General features: G+C 36.3%; 1 protein-coding gene and 1 long non-coding RNA gene across 2 annotated transcripts; one reads left to right on the forward strand and one right to left on the reverse strand.

Moving 5' to 3' along the window:
- The first annotated feature begins 3,780 nt into the window (after positions 1 to 3,780).
- LOC107832571 (uncharacterized) lies at positions 3,781 to 7,168 on the forward strand. The gene is made up of 2 exons (XR_001658595.2): positions 3,781 to 4,276; positions 6,946 to 7,168. It is a non-coding gene; the product is annotated as an uncharacterized LOC107832571 (long non-coding RNA).
- Positions 7,169 to 7,380: 212 nt separating this feature from the next.
- On the reverse strand, positions 7,381 to 8,500 carry LOC107832570 (putative NAD(P)H dehydrogenase subunit CRR3, chloroplastic). The gene is made up of 3 exons (XM_016660431.2): positions 8,083 to 8,500; positions 7,709 to 7,848; positions 7,381 to 7,635 (listed from the first exon to the last, which is right to left on the reverse strand). The coding sequence occupies exons 1-3, from the start codon at positions 8,322 to 8,324 to the stop codon at positions 7,511 to 7,513; spliced, it is 507 nt and encodes a 168-aa protein (XP_016515917.2). The 5' UTR covers positions 8,325 to 8,500; the 3' UTR covers positions 7,381 to 7,510.
- Between the last annotated feature and the right edge of the window lie 6,384 nt (positions 8,501 to 14,884).

A 14,884-nucleotide genomic window follows, 5' to 3' on the forward strand; every position in this document is an offset into this window, starting at 1 on the left:
AATTTCTGGTAGTAGTAAATTAATTGAAGGCTCTGGAAGAGCTACTATAACTTTGCCTAAGAGAATAATACTTATCATAGAGAATGCAATGTTCTCCTCCAAGTCCAAGAGGAACTTGTTGAGTTTTAAAGATATCCGTCGAAATGGATATCATATTGAGACAATAGATGAGAATAATCTTGAATATCTCATCATTACCAAGAATGTTCTCTGGACAAAAGAGGGTTATTGAGAAGTTCCAATCTTTATCTTGTGGCATGTATTGGACAAGAATTAGTGCAATTGAGGCACATTCTACCGTAAACCAAAAGGTTACTGATTCCAATACTTTTGTACTTTGGCATGATCGATTGGGACACCCTGGATCAATTATGATGAGACGAATTATAGAAAACTCAAATGGGCATTCATTAAAGAATTTAAAGATTCTTTTAAATAATGAATTTTCTTGCACTTCTTGTTATCAAGGCAAGTTAATTATTAGACCATCACCAACAAAGGTTGGAATTGAGTCCCCTGCGCTTTTGGAACGTATACAAGGGTACATTTGTGGACCTATTCACCCACCTAGTGGGTCGTTTAGATATTTTATGGTCTTAATAGAGGCATCTTCTAGATGGTCTCATGTGTGCCTATTGTCATCTCGCAACCTCGCGTTTGCAAAATTAATGGCACAAATAATTCGACTACGGGCACAATTTCCCGATAATCCAATTAAGTCTATTAGACTTGATAATGCTGCTGAGTTTTCATCCCAAGCATTTAACGATTATTGCTTATCAATTGGGATAAAAGTGGAACATCCTGTAGCTCATGTTCACACTCAAAATGGTCTTGCAGAGTCTTTAATTAAACGTTTGCAATTGATAGCAAGATCGTTACTCATGAAAACGAGGTTGCCCACTTCTGTTTGGGGTCACGCCATTTTGCATGCAGCAATGCTAGTTCGTCTCAGACCGACAAATTATCATAAATATTCCCCGTTGCAACTAGTTTTGGGTCATGAACCTAATATATCCCATTTAAGAATTTTTGGATGCGCAATATATGTACCTGTAGCACCACCATATCGCACCAAAATGGGTCCGCAAAGAAGGTTAGGAATATATGTTGGGTTTGAATCGCCCTCCATTATTCGCTATCTTGAAACATTAACGGGGGATTTATTCACTGCTCGATTTGCAGACTGTCGATTCGATGAGACACTTTTTCCAAAATTAGGGGGAGAAGTTGGTGAAACCAAACAGGAAATTTTGTGGAAAAATCCATCATTATCTCATCTTGATCCACGTGCCTCTATTTGTGAAAAAGAGGTGCAAAAGATTATCCATTTGCAAGGAATAGCAAATCAAACCAGGCGCATTTACGGATGTGAAAAGGATAACAAAATCACATATCCCTGCAGAGAATGTTCCAATCTGTATTGATGCCCCTATTGGACAATCTTCTAGTGTCATAGTTAATGAGTTAAAAGCACGCCTAAAACGTGGCAGACCATTAGGTTCCAAAGATCGAAATCCTAGAAAAAGGAAAACAAATTATCAAAATGACACTACGAAAGAACCTCATGAAGAAATCCACGATTTAATAAATTCTGAGATTCATGAGGAATCCACTAAGCCCGAGGCTCAAGAAAATAAGGAACTATCAATAAATCCAATCGATATTGAGACAAATTTGAATCGAGTGGATATAGTGGTGGATTATGTCTTTGCATATAATGTTGCATCTAGCATTATGCAAGAAAGTGAGGATCTTGAACCTCAATCTGTTGGAGAATGTCGACAAAGACTTGATTGGCCAAAATGGCAAGAAGCAATCCAATCAGAGTTGAATTCACTTGCAAAACGTGAAGTTTTTGGGCCTGTAGTCCAAACACCTAATGGTGTTAAGCCTGTTGGCTATAAATGGGTCTTTGTACGCAAGAGAAATGAGAAAAACGAGGTACAAAGATATAAGGCACGCCTTGTTGCACAAGGATTTTCACAAAGGCCTGGTGTCGATTATGAAGAGACATATTCACCCGTTATGGATGCTATAACTTTCCGTTATCTCACTAGTTTTGTTGTCCATGAAAAGCTTGACATGCATTTAATGGATGTGGTTACCGCCTACCTTTATGACTCACTTGATAATGAGATATACATGAAAATTCCCGATGGATTTAAAATGCCAAACGCACATAATTCAAAGTCCCGGGAAATGTTTTCAATCAAATTGCAAAGATCGTTGTATGGTCTAAAGCAATCAGGACGAATGTGGTATAATCGTCTTAGTGAGTATTTATTAAAGGAAGGTTATATAAATGATGCCATTTTCCCATGTGTTTTTATAAAGAAAACAACATCGGAATTTGTTGTACTTGCTGTATATGTTGATGACATAAACCTTATTGGAACTCCTATAGAACTCCGAAAGGCAATTGATTATTTAAAGAAGGAATTCGAGATGAAAGATCTCGGAAAGACAAAATTATGTCTTGGTTTGCAAATTGAACATTTGGCAAACAGAATTTTTGTTCATCAATCTACCTACATAGAAAAGGTATTGAAACGGTTTTACATGGATGGAGAACATCCATTAAGTACTCCGATGATTTTTCGATCACTTGATGTGAATAAGGATCCATTCCGGCCTCAAGAAGAGAATGAAGAGCTACTTGATCCTGAAGTACTATATCTTAGTGCAATTGGTGCACTAATGTATCTTACTAATACTACAAGGCCTGACATAAATTTTTCAGTTAATGTCTTAGCAAGATATAGCTCTGCTCCTACAAGGAGATATTGGAATGGAATCAAACACATATTGCGGTATCTAAAAGGGACTACCAATATGGGCTTATTTTATGGCAACAATTGCAGTCCCGATCTGGTTGGTTATGCCGATGCTGAGTATTTATCCGATCCACACAAGGCTCGATCTCAAACAGGTTATGTATTTACCTGTGGAGGCACTGTCATATCTTGGCGATCGACTAAGCAATCAATTGTGGCTACTTCATCTAATCATGCCGAGATAATTGCTATTCATGAAGCAAGTCGAGTGTGTGTGTGGTTGAGGTCTATAATACATCTTATTCGAGACAAATGTGGTTTGAAATGTGACTAGTTACCCACAATTTTGTATGTAGACAATGCAACATGCATAACTCAATTGAATGGAGGATTCATAAAAGGAGATAGGACAAAACACATTTCGCCAAAATTATTTTTCACACATGATCTTCAAAAGAATGGTGATATCAATGTGCAACATATTCGTTCAAGTGATAATATGGCTGATTTGTTCACAAAATCTCTACCAACGTCAACCTTCAAGAAGCTAGTGTACAAAATCGGGATGCGAAAGCTCAAGGATGTGAATTGATACTTTCATCAGGGGGAGTTAATGCGCGTTGCACTCTTTTTTCCTTACAAGGTTTTGTCTCACTAGGTTTTCCTTGAAAGATTTTTAACGAGGCAATCAAAAGGCGTATTATTAGAGATGTGTACTCTTTTTCCTTTTCTAGAATTTTTTTCCCATTGGATTTTATTTTAGTTAAGGTTTTAATGAGGCACATTACTTATCGAGTATACATTCAAGAGGGAGTGTTATGAATAGAATTCTATTTAGAGTGAATGTCTATCTTGTAGAGAGTTTTACTTTGTGGCTAAGTCATTTTTTTCCCTATAAATAGAGGGATCTTACCCCATTGTAGATCATCCCAAAATTCAATAAGAATTTTCTCTCTCTTTCTCTGCAATATTGTTCTTCTACTTTTATTGTTTTATCACAAAATACCTTTTGTAGATGCTGCTAAAATAAATTAGTCATGTTGGGCCGTGCACAGCACGGGCTGAACCTTACTAGTATATATATATAAGCGAGAGAAGAGTGTACGAACGCAGCATTACATCATTGTGCAAAAAGTAACCTGGATTGTACGTACCTTAGATTTGTATTGATATCATTGGTGATTCAATTTATTTACCCTCACTTCAATTTCCACTTTACTTCCACTTCTGATTCTTCTCATTTGTTTTTTAGTCCGTCCTTGCTCTTTCTCTTTCTCTGCCAGTTTGACATTTTGATATCTTCTTTGTTATTCATTCTCTCAGCAAAAAGTTATTAATTTCCCTAAATTGGTTTGACTTCACATAGGAAACACTCTTATGTCTCCAGCTCCAGAACGCTCAAAATCAACTTTCATACGGTTTCCGTCTCCTGCTTCAGTTTCAGAGATAAAAATAATATGCTCTTCTCCTTCTCCTTCAAAGGTCGTCTACCTCTTCGAGTGAGTTTCTCAACTTTTTCTATCTTCCTTTTCTCTTGGAGTTCGCTGATGTCTTTTGTGCATGCCGCCTTCTCTGTCCTTGTGAGCTTTTCGGCATTCTTTCTCTGTTTAAGATATCCAGTTGTTGCTAATTGAACTTTGGTAGACCTCTATTACAGTCATCTACTTTTCTGATAGGTTTTTCATTTTTGTTGGATTTTTTACATACTTTATTTAATTTAAGAATACATGTTTGGAATAAGATACATTCATACAAAATTTTGATATTTGATGAACACAAACTTTATTTTCGGGCAATCAACCTTAATTCCCTATTTCCCCTCTTTATTTTGGGAATTTTGTTTATCTATTTTTCTGTTAATTTCTACAAATATCTACTCACTTCATTCCTATTTGAAGCTCTAAGATTGTTGGTATGGGGATAAGTAAGTGATGTAAGCAAGATTAATAACGACTTGATTACAAATGACAAAATATTGAACTAGAGTAGTATACATTACACTCTTTTTTAAATCTCATTGTTTGAGTTATTTGAGGCACCTAACCCTCAGGGTTGGCCTGGTGGCAATTGACTTGAGCCTTGGGGTTTGCTCCCTTTCAAGGTCTCATGTTCGAAACCCACTGGGTGCAAACAATTTCTGAGGGTCATCGGACTGGGTAACACCTGAATTAACCGTGGTGCACTTGCGGGAAACTCCTTGCCGAGGGCCTGTGCACCCCGGGATTAGTCGGGGCTCTTAGAAACTCGGACACCCGGTGCAAATCCCAAAAAAAAAAAAAGTTATTTGAGGCACCCCAAATGTTCGACGATATGTCAAAAATAATTAACTACATAATATTTTTTTTTTCCTTTTGACTGCTCTTCTATCGTTCATTGTGTGTATTTCTACTACAAGATTGCCTCTGTTTGTTTCTAATTTAAAAACGTGCCACTTTTTATCTAACTTTACCTTTTCAAGAAAAAATAAAGATGACTTTAAAGTTGCTCAAAATTACCCAAATTGTAAATATAATTTTATGAAGTTATAATTGAACTATTTGGAACATGAGTATTGAAAGATAAAGATATTGCTGAGCCGAAGGTTGGGGGTTTAGATTATCCATTTCTTTGCATGACCTTCTTTTGATAGACTTGAGTGTTCCAATGATGGTGAAGAAGTTGGTCGATTAAAATAGACAAGAAGGAGGACATTTATTACGCTATTTTTGTACCTTGTGAAGAGCAAAATCAACTGCTCCTCTTTGTTGTAAGATTACTTGAAAGTTAAAACATCAGAGGTTTAATACAATAGGTGATTGATGGTCAAAAGTTGGAAACAAGAGAAGTGTTAAGAAAAGCGATGAAGATGTTGTGTGTTTACATATTTAACCTAAGGTTTCACTACTTGTGCCACTTAGATCTCCAGGATATATGAAGTGTTAATGCCATCTATATTCGAGCTGATGAAATCTTAACACTTTGGGGAGCATAGGTCATCCTGAATGGAGTAAAAGTAGCATAAGACATTATGAGTGGAAGAGCTCAAGGCGAATGTCTTGAATAGCGACAAAGGTTATACAAAGTTACAATATTGTTTGTATTCTGTATTTAAATCCAATTTAGTGAGTCACACTCTTCGTTTTACTTCTTTGATATTTGTTCGTGGTTGAGAATATTTTGTGGATGTAGTAATCTAACAGCTATTACTTATGTTTGTGTTCAAGAAATTCATTGAAACATATATCATTTGTTTGCATCTGTTTCAATTGCAGTTTGGTATTAACCGCCTAATTTTGTGTCTATCAGTATCAGAAAAAATTAGAATTATACCAAATTTAAAATTTTACTTCAACAAAATAAAAAGACTTGGAACAGGAATGTCGACAAATAGAGGGTCAAGAAGAGTAAGTGATATCATTCTCTATTCTTGCTTCTTCTTTTTTAACCCCTGGTCTATATTTCTTCTTTTCATTTTGTTTTGGTATTGAAATTGGCAGCTCAAGGGTGTTGAAAAGAAAAGAACATGTGGTACCTGTAATTCTGGAGATTAGTCAAATTATAAATGGCAATATCACCAACACTATGAATGTCTTTGTTTGTCATATGATAGTGTTTGCAAATAACTGCTTGGTTTTGCAGAAATTGAAGCTATAACTTTGGTTCTTGTAAGTGTTTGCCAATTTTGATGTTAATATTTTTGAAAAGCAATGTGGTCATGTGTAGGGAGATTGTAATGTTACTGTCCATGTATAGTCCTGCACGCAGCGTTGAAGATGTCTTAACTTTTAGAAAGGAACTTTTCCCCGAGACAGTAGTGGTGCTTCTTGGCCATAATATTAGATTGCTTTCTTATATCTAGAAACCCAAATGTGAGGTGATATGATGTAGACAATTCTCATGGTTAATAGCATATATTTAACTAGTATTATTTTTCTTAAGGTTCTTGATACTATTATATTCATTAGTGCTGTTGTAGCTGGAATTTCAAATATTTGGTGGTTTAGGGTTGCGGACAGTTCCAGTAGTTAATAATTTGATACTTGTTAACCGTGAATCATATTCTGATTACTTGGTTGTGTAGCAATCTGGAATTCAAATTGTGAGGTGGTTTACATAAGTTAATAATGTATCCCGTTCTTATTTTGGGATAGATTTGATCATGTTATAATATTCTTTCACGTTATTGCAGCTGAAATCCCAAATGTGATATTGTTGCAGCAAATCATTCACATGGGAACAATGCTTGTGAAGAGCATAAGATGGTGGATGTGCTTTATGTAATAGTAGTAGTTTTACTCCATCCAGTTTGTTGTACATATCTGTAGTGTGGTTTGTTTTCATAGAAACAACGTGACTTGACTATGTTAATGTTTTGGTTTCTTTTTAATTCTAAGCTCTATTTCAGCTCCCAATTCTGCCGTCTTCAACATTTTTCAAACAAAACTAATTCTATGTCCTTTGGTTGTTTGAAGTCAGCTTTGTAATTATATTTGCCGGTACTGAGAAAAGTTCAACTTTTTCCTTATTTAGTTTTTGAAGTGGACTTTGTGCATTTATAACTAAAGTGACTGTACAAAAAATATCTTTTGTATATGTTGTTGGTATAATGCAATGACGCTTGGAATAACAAAGTTGTTAACAACCCTTTACTGAAAGACTTCAGATAAACTAGAAAACAAAAATAATCATGGGCATTGCACGGGCATACCTTGCTAGTTTTTTTTTATAAATAAAAGACATAAAGTCTGTATGAGTTACAGAAGTAAGTCATCAAGAAATGGGGTGCTAAATGGTAGATTGACCATCCCAGAAGCCACAAGAAATGCAAGAATCCACAAGGGTAGAATCCATTTGAACACAACAACTAAAATCTTCTTTCCTGTGACAACAAACAAAAGTTCAAGATTGTTAAGCATTTAATAAAAGAAGTAAATATAAAAGGAATTTATTACCAGCAGAGGCAGATGTGTCTTCAGTTTTATCAATAAGCCATTCACCAGTTTCCCTTAGCTTCTTTTCCACATCTGCTTCATTCTCCCCAACAGAATTTGACAAAATTGAATCAAACAAAGTCTTGCTCTCCTTTGCTTCCCTTAACAAATGAATCTTTTCTTAGATTAGCTACACAGTATTTGATTACACTTATGTATCTTCAGCTTTTTAAATTCATTTGCTCCCTTGCTAGGAGAAAGTATGTAAACCAAAATGATCAAATTTAACACAGTGATAATATCTCTCCTAAAATACACAAGCTTTACAGAAAGATTCAGTAAAATAGCAACACCAACAAGATAGTATTATGTTTGATAAAGTAAAAGGTATTTGCCTGCTGGTATCTCTGTCTCGGAAAATGCCAGCACCAATGGCTCTTTCAATCTCTGCAACTGAAAGTTGCCTTTGATTCTGCTTCTTTTTCTTCTGCAGCTCCAGTCTTGGTTGGGATTTGAGGAGTGGAGGGTTTAAGTTATTAGAAGAAGGAGAAGGAGAAGGTGAAGGGTCAGTGGGTGGAGATGAAGATGCAAGTATTTTGCGAGGCTTTGCTGTAGAGATGAACTTTAGTCCAATCATTTTGGATATGTTTTTGTTATAGAATGAATTATAAGTAGCTAAATGTCTGTGTTGAGCTTTTGCAGTTGTATTTGTGAGGAATTCCTCAAAAAAATCCCATGGATTATCTTCTTTTTCGGGATAATCTTTGCACCGAAAAATCCAGCATTCTTATTATCGGTTTTGGACTATTTCTCAACTTGTTCGTGTTATCCTTACGCAAGGTATTAGCTTCAAGGTTTCACGTATTGATTTTGATGATAACAAATTAAACCAAAATAATTATTAATTAAAGAATATTTATTTGTGGTAATTTTATTCTTGCATATATTTGTTCAAGGGAAAAGAAGTTAGTAAAGATCCAAACAAATATGCGAAAGAGAATATCATGTGATGAATTTATGAACGAAAATATAATCAAGAAAGATTATTTTAAAGGATTAATCTCCAAGCACCGTAGAAGGAATAATATTTAAAAGTCAAATTTCAAATATTCAATGGCTCACCACAATATCAAAAGAAGACTCTCCGAAAATTATGGAAGGAAAGTTCTTCAATATCTTGGAGGGAATCTTACATAAATGTCCCAAATAAGTTTCAACTTACCAACCTCTAGCCATTAATCATAGATTTACCAAAACTAGCCAATCACAAATAAAATTGAAAATCCAAATAAATAAGGTTCTTTCTCTCCACGAATCACACGCAAAAATATCCTTCCATATTTTTAAGCGTGATCAGTAACATTAGATGCAAGACGGAAAGAAAATTTCATGGATGAGATAACAAATAAGGAGATAAAGTACAAATATATATATATATATATATATATAGGTATGGTTGATATCAATTGAAAACATATAGATGAGTCAATATACAAATTTTGAGGAAGATTGGAGGTTATTTAGACTGATTTGGTATCAAAATTCATAGCTGTCACACCTCCTTTTTGCGCGCCCGGCCCCGAAGGGTTAAATGCGCGGGTGGAGTTTTTCCAATTTAAGTGACAATATTCGAAATGGGATTATTTATTTAATTCAGAGTCGCCACTTGGGAAAGGTTTGGCTTTTGGTGTCCCAAGTCACCGGTTTATCTTGAATCCCAAATCGAGGAAAAATATTCGACTATCCAAATGAAGTCTGCGAACCAGAAATTCTAAGTAAGGAATTCTGTTGACCCGAGGGAAGGTGTTAGGCACCCTCGAATCCCGTGGTTCTAGCACGGTCGCTTAAATTGTTATAATGGCTAAATATCTGATTTAAATACATGTTATGACTTACGTGCTTTTATTAAGTTTAAACCGCTTTTATCATTATCACTTATTTTTGTAGAATTGCAACGTCGTGAAAATGCATCTCGAACCACGTCACAATCAATGCGCCCGTGATCGTCAACACATTTTGACTTTGTTGAGATTTGGATTTGGGTCACATCAATGTGCACCCGAATTTAAGAATATGATTTAATTAAGCCGCGCCTAAAGAGTCTAACGCGTTATTATTTTTTGAGAAGGCCATGAGATTCACTAAACGGCCTAGCCTGAATTCTAAATATTATGATTAGTTGTTGAGGGCCCCGCAATTTGCATTTTTATTTGGCGAGGCTCGTCTCATTATTTTTTACAGGATATCCTAAAGCGACTACATTTCTAATGTGTTTGTTCCCAGAAATAGAAGAAAGAAAATGTATGCTAATTGAAGTATATGCTTTGGCCTAAACCGGACTCTTATCAATTTCTGATTAATTACTTACAAAGTGGAGTAAATATTATATTTCATGAAAGAATGCTTTAATTTGACAAAAATCACATATGAGCTAACGAAATACAACACTTAATCCGAACAAACATCCTTAAATTGGATCTAAATTAACTTATTTAAACAGGACTGATAGAATTCCTTATTAAAGGATGTTACCGATGATGTTCAAAACTAGTCCTATAAACTGCCTCAAGAAATAGAAACTGGGTGATTCAAAACTGTATTATATTTGGCTAGATTTAACAGCCATTTGCCCCTATCTATTCAAAGCATGCTGAAAGGGTGAGTTTAATTTTAACAATCGTACTAAATAGTTTCACATTCCATGAGTTGTATTTACGTCCTGTATGCTACTAAACGAATCAAATACCGCAGTTTCAGATCAACATAAACTTTAATTAAGTACAAACTTACTAATGTGTTCTCTACTAGACTAACACACTAAAATTTACACAGCTTGACAGTAGTTATAAAATTTGTAAGCGAAGCAACAGATGATTATAATCCCTTCAGATCTTTCGATTCAATCTTTCACTGCGACATCAGTTACATCAGACAAATTCGAAATGTGTACCTGAGGAGATGCTCACAATGAAATAAGCAGGGGAGTCAGTTGAGCAGCAATGTAAACGAAACACCAGCAGTAACAGATGAACAACAGCAGGATAAATTCCAATGCAAGATGCAATTATAGACGAAGAAAGAGGCAGCAAAATGACAGCAACAAAGCCAGGGGAGTAGAATCAGAATTCAGACAAACCAATTCCAAGAGAATCAACCAATGCAAACCAAACCATAAACTCAACTGACACTTGAAAGAAAAACAGAACTGACTGAACAGGTTGAGCAAGCTGGGAATCGAACAAACAGCAGGAAGAAGAAAACAGTTTCTGCTTTCTGTATATCCCTCTCCCTATCTCCTTTCTTTCCAAAATCCAAATGTCAATCTTCAGTTTTGAAACTATACTTGAGTTATCAAAAGAAATCTTTTCCAGTTTTCTGTTTTTCAGAACTCAAAACTCTCAATATTCAATCTCAGTGTTTTATGTGTATCTCTCTTTCTGTATGTGTGTATCTCTTTCCCAGAACTTCAGCTCTCAAATGTTCAATCCCAATCCCCTCTCTCTCTGTGTTAACAATTTCCCTCTGTGTCTGTATCTCTATCTCCCTCTTCTTAATTCCCTCCCAGTTCTCTCTTATTTTTTTGTATGTCTCCCTCTTCCCCCCTTTTATAAGCCTAAAACTTAGCCCTTTAACAGCCTGTTCATCAATCTCAAAACACCCTCCCATGTGCTCCCTCCTTTTCAGTTTCCACTCAAACTTTTAAGTATTAGAACCCCATCACATTCCCTGGCAGACTTACTCTTTTGAAAGAGGTTTAATACTTCTTAAACTAAAGCAGGGTATTGGGCAGCATGGTATAATCTGACAGCATATGCTGTCAAACTATTTTAAATGTAACAAAGGCCTTTATGCCCATGTTGTGCACAAGTGCACATGTTGTGCACAAGTGCACATGCCCTCCAATTCTGACTGCAACTAAACAAAACCAATCTTTTTTTATATTTCTGATTCAGATTAACAACTATAAGTAGCTAAATTCAATTCCTAACTGATTCATACAATGCTTAACAGAAGCAGATCAATTTGTTATTGTTCAACATCTGAAACTAATTGACGACACATGTCGACTCGACTATATTAGTTATAACACATACAATCGTAGCCAAAAATCAGACATTTAATAGTATCGACACATGATTTGAATTGTACTGACCAAACAGAATTGTACTTGAGGAGTCAGTTAATCGGTTCAAATTTGAGATTCAGTTAATTGCACAACAAATACATACATACACATTATCAGAACAAAACAGAAGAAGGACTCAAAACACCGAGGTTCCGGCAAAGTGGATAGGACACAGTTGATAAAATTCGAAATGAATTACACAAAATATGAACAGATCTTGAAAACGAACATGGACTAACAGAAATAAGAAAAGAAAAGCAAAACTCACCTTAAAACTCGAAAAATCAAAAGCCTTAATTTGGATTCGGACAGACCTTTCTTAAGGCTGAACGGACTTTAATCGAAGTGTTTCTCAAATGAGAAACACTTCGATTAAGGTCCATTAGACCTTAATCTCTTCGGCTTGAACAGATACGGAACATGCACGGAGAAAACTAGGGTTCAAAAAATTAGATCTGGGATTCGTGTTTCCCTAGTTAGATTCGGACCAAACCAAGCATGGTTTGGTCACGAGGGGGTCTGGGGACTGTCTGGTGTGAAGTTGAGGTCGATTGGTGTAAATCGGGTTCCGACTCGAATCTTCAAATGAAGATTCGAGAAGGTGGGAAGGGATTCGAACTAAACGGCCAACAGATCAATGTTCAGGGCGGTGAGGGGGTTCTATGGTGTTAAGGTGAAGGCCACCGGCGTTCATGCCGCCGGCTTTCATGGTGAAGGTGTACAGAGGCGGCTCTAGGGTTTGGGGTTCTTGTGAAGACGATGAAGGCTGGGGTTCGGATAGGGGGCAGGGTAAGGTTATGAGTTTATATAGTTAGTGGGTAGGTGGATCCTGGCCGTTGGATGAGATGTGATGAAGGGCCAGGATCCTTCGACTAACAGGGAACGGCGTCGTTTCAAGGGTAAAGGGTTGGGGTCGGTCCGGGTGAGACGGGTCGAGTCTGTTAGTGGGTTCGAGGTGAGAGATCTTGGCTGTTGATCAATCTGAGATCAACGGCCCAGATCAGACCAGATCAGAACGGTGTCGTTTGGAACCCCCCTTGAGGCCAGCTGGTCTGGACCGGGTTTACATGGGGTTTTGGGTTGGGTTGTTTTGGGCTTTGAATTAACAATAAAAGTAAACCCAACCGATTTTTAAACCCAATTATGCATCTCCCTTTTTTTATTATTATTTTTTTATTTTGTTTTTATTTTTAAAACAAAACCTAAGTAAATAAAAATAAAATTTCATAAACACTTAATACAATTATTTTCACACGCATAAAAATATTTTAAAACAGGTAAAATCAAACAAAACAAAATCACGGACAAAGATGCCTATTTATGATTTTCTATTTAACAACCGGGTTACGGTTCAAATTATGCATGACACATACATTTTTTGTATTTTGTTTTAATAAAAATAAAAATGGGAAAAAATCATAAATAATTAACAAAGTGCCATGTAAAAATCCAAAAATTGTACAGCAAGATCAATTGTTATTTTTTTATTTCTTTTGGAGCGATTGTCGCGCGAAACAAAAATCACGTGCTCACAGCTGCCCCTCTTTGTTCGGAAACACGAAGAGTTTTCGTGCAAAGATAAAGTGAGCGTGTATGAGCGATTTTTGCCTATGGACTACTCCGTGTTAAGCATGTTTTTGAAAGATCTGACCGAATCTTGCTTCAAAGATTTCCTACATATCCTGGGCTAAACAGGAATCAGGTCAATGTAGTTCGGGAAGCTTTGGTAGCTGGGACTACCATGGGATTGCAATGCTTGCTGTTACTGCCGTTGCTGTTGTCATTGCTGCGTCACTGACCGCCTTATTACAACCAAAGGAAAATTGGACTGAACTGACTACTTATATGCATGTCAACTGCGAGTTACAAGATTCCTATCTATGATTCTTTTGCGACTTGATCTTGGGTCTTAGCTGATTGTGCTTGGAGACTTTGATCCGAATCTTGATGCTTGCGAGTTGCGGCGACTTGTTCAATCTTTGGGATACTGAGTGAAACGCGACTGGCAGAGTTCAGGACCTTAATCAAATGTTGGAGTCGATCCGCCTTCCATTTACTCTGATATCTCGGGACATCTTCATTTTGTCTTTTTCTTCTTTGATTCTGAGTTGAGACTCATCTCGTGGGTCATTTCGATCCGTGTGGCTCGAGGTTAGACCAGCGGGAGAAAACAAAACAAACGAACGAAATTTTCTGCCCCAGTTTCACTAGGAGAATTTCGTGAATTATTCGCCAGGAAGTTCATAAAATTGATGAAGGAAGATAAAAAATGCTCAGTTCAGGGTTGGAGCCCTAATACCGACTAGCTGGGGATAAGTTCAGTTTAGGGTTTAAAACCCTAATGCTGCCTAAAGGAAAAATTCAGTTTTAGGGTTTAAAACCCTAATGCTGATTGCATGGAAAAACTCAGTTTAGGGTTTAAAACCCTAATGCTGGCTGAAATGAAAAAGTTCAGTTTAGGGTTTAAAACCCTAATGCTGATTAAAAGGAAAAATTCAGTTTAGGGTTTAAAACCCTAATGCTGATTACATGGAAAAGCTCAGTTTAGGGTTTAAAACCCTAATGCTGGCTGAAGGGAAAAAAGTTCAGTTTAGGGTTTAAAACACTAATGCTGATTGCATGGAAAAGCTCAGTTTAGGGTTTAAAACCCTAATGCTAGCTGAAGGGAAAAGAGTTCAGTTTAGGGTTTAAAACCCTAATGCTGACTAAAAGGAAAAATTCAGTTTAGGGTTTAAAACCCTAATGCTGATTGCATGGAAAAGCTCAGTTTAGGGTTTAAAACCCTAATGCTGGCTGAAGGGAAAAGAGTTCAGTTTAGGGTTTAAAACCCTAATGCTGACTAAAAGGAAAAATTCAGTTTAGGGTTTAAAACCCTAATGCTGATTGCATGGAAAAGCTCAGTTTAGGGTTTTAAAACCCTAATGCTGGCTGAATGGAAAAAGTTCAGTTTAGGGTTTAAAACCCTAATGCTGACTAAAGGAAAAAAGTTCAGTTTAGGGTTTAAAACCCTAATGCTGATTGCATGGAAAAGCTCAGTTTAGGGTTTAAAACCCTAATGCTGGCTAGAGGAA

Source organism: Nicotiana tabacum, chromosome 16 (assembly GCF_000715075.1).
Source record: "Nicotiana tabacum cultivar K326 chromosome 16, ASM71507v2, whole genome shotgun sequence".
NCBI lineage: Eukaryota > Viridiplantae > Streptophyta > Magnoliopsida > Solanales > Solanaceae > Nicotiana > Nicotiana tabacum.

Coding starts and splice junctions, on each gene's coding strand:
- LOC107832570 (XM_016660431.2), bottom strand. CDS start 8,324: ATGATTGGACTAAAGTTCATCTCTACAGCAAAGCCTCGCAAAATACTT. Junction 7,849..8,082: donor CGAGACAGAGATACCAGCAG/GCAAATACCTTT, acceptor TCATTTGTTAAG/GGAAGCAAAGGAGAGCAAGA. Junction 7,636..7,708: donor AGACACATCTGCCTCTGCTG/GTAATAAATTCC, acceptor TTGTTGTCACAG/GAAAGAAGATTTTAGTTGTT.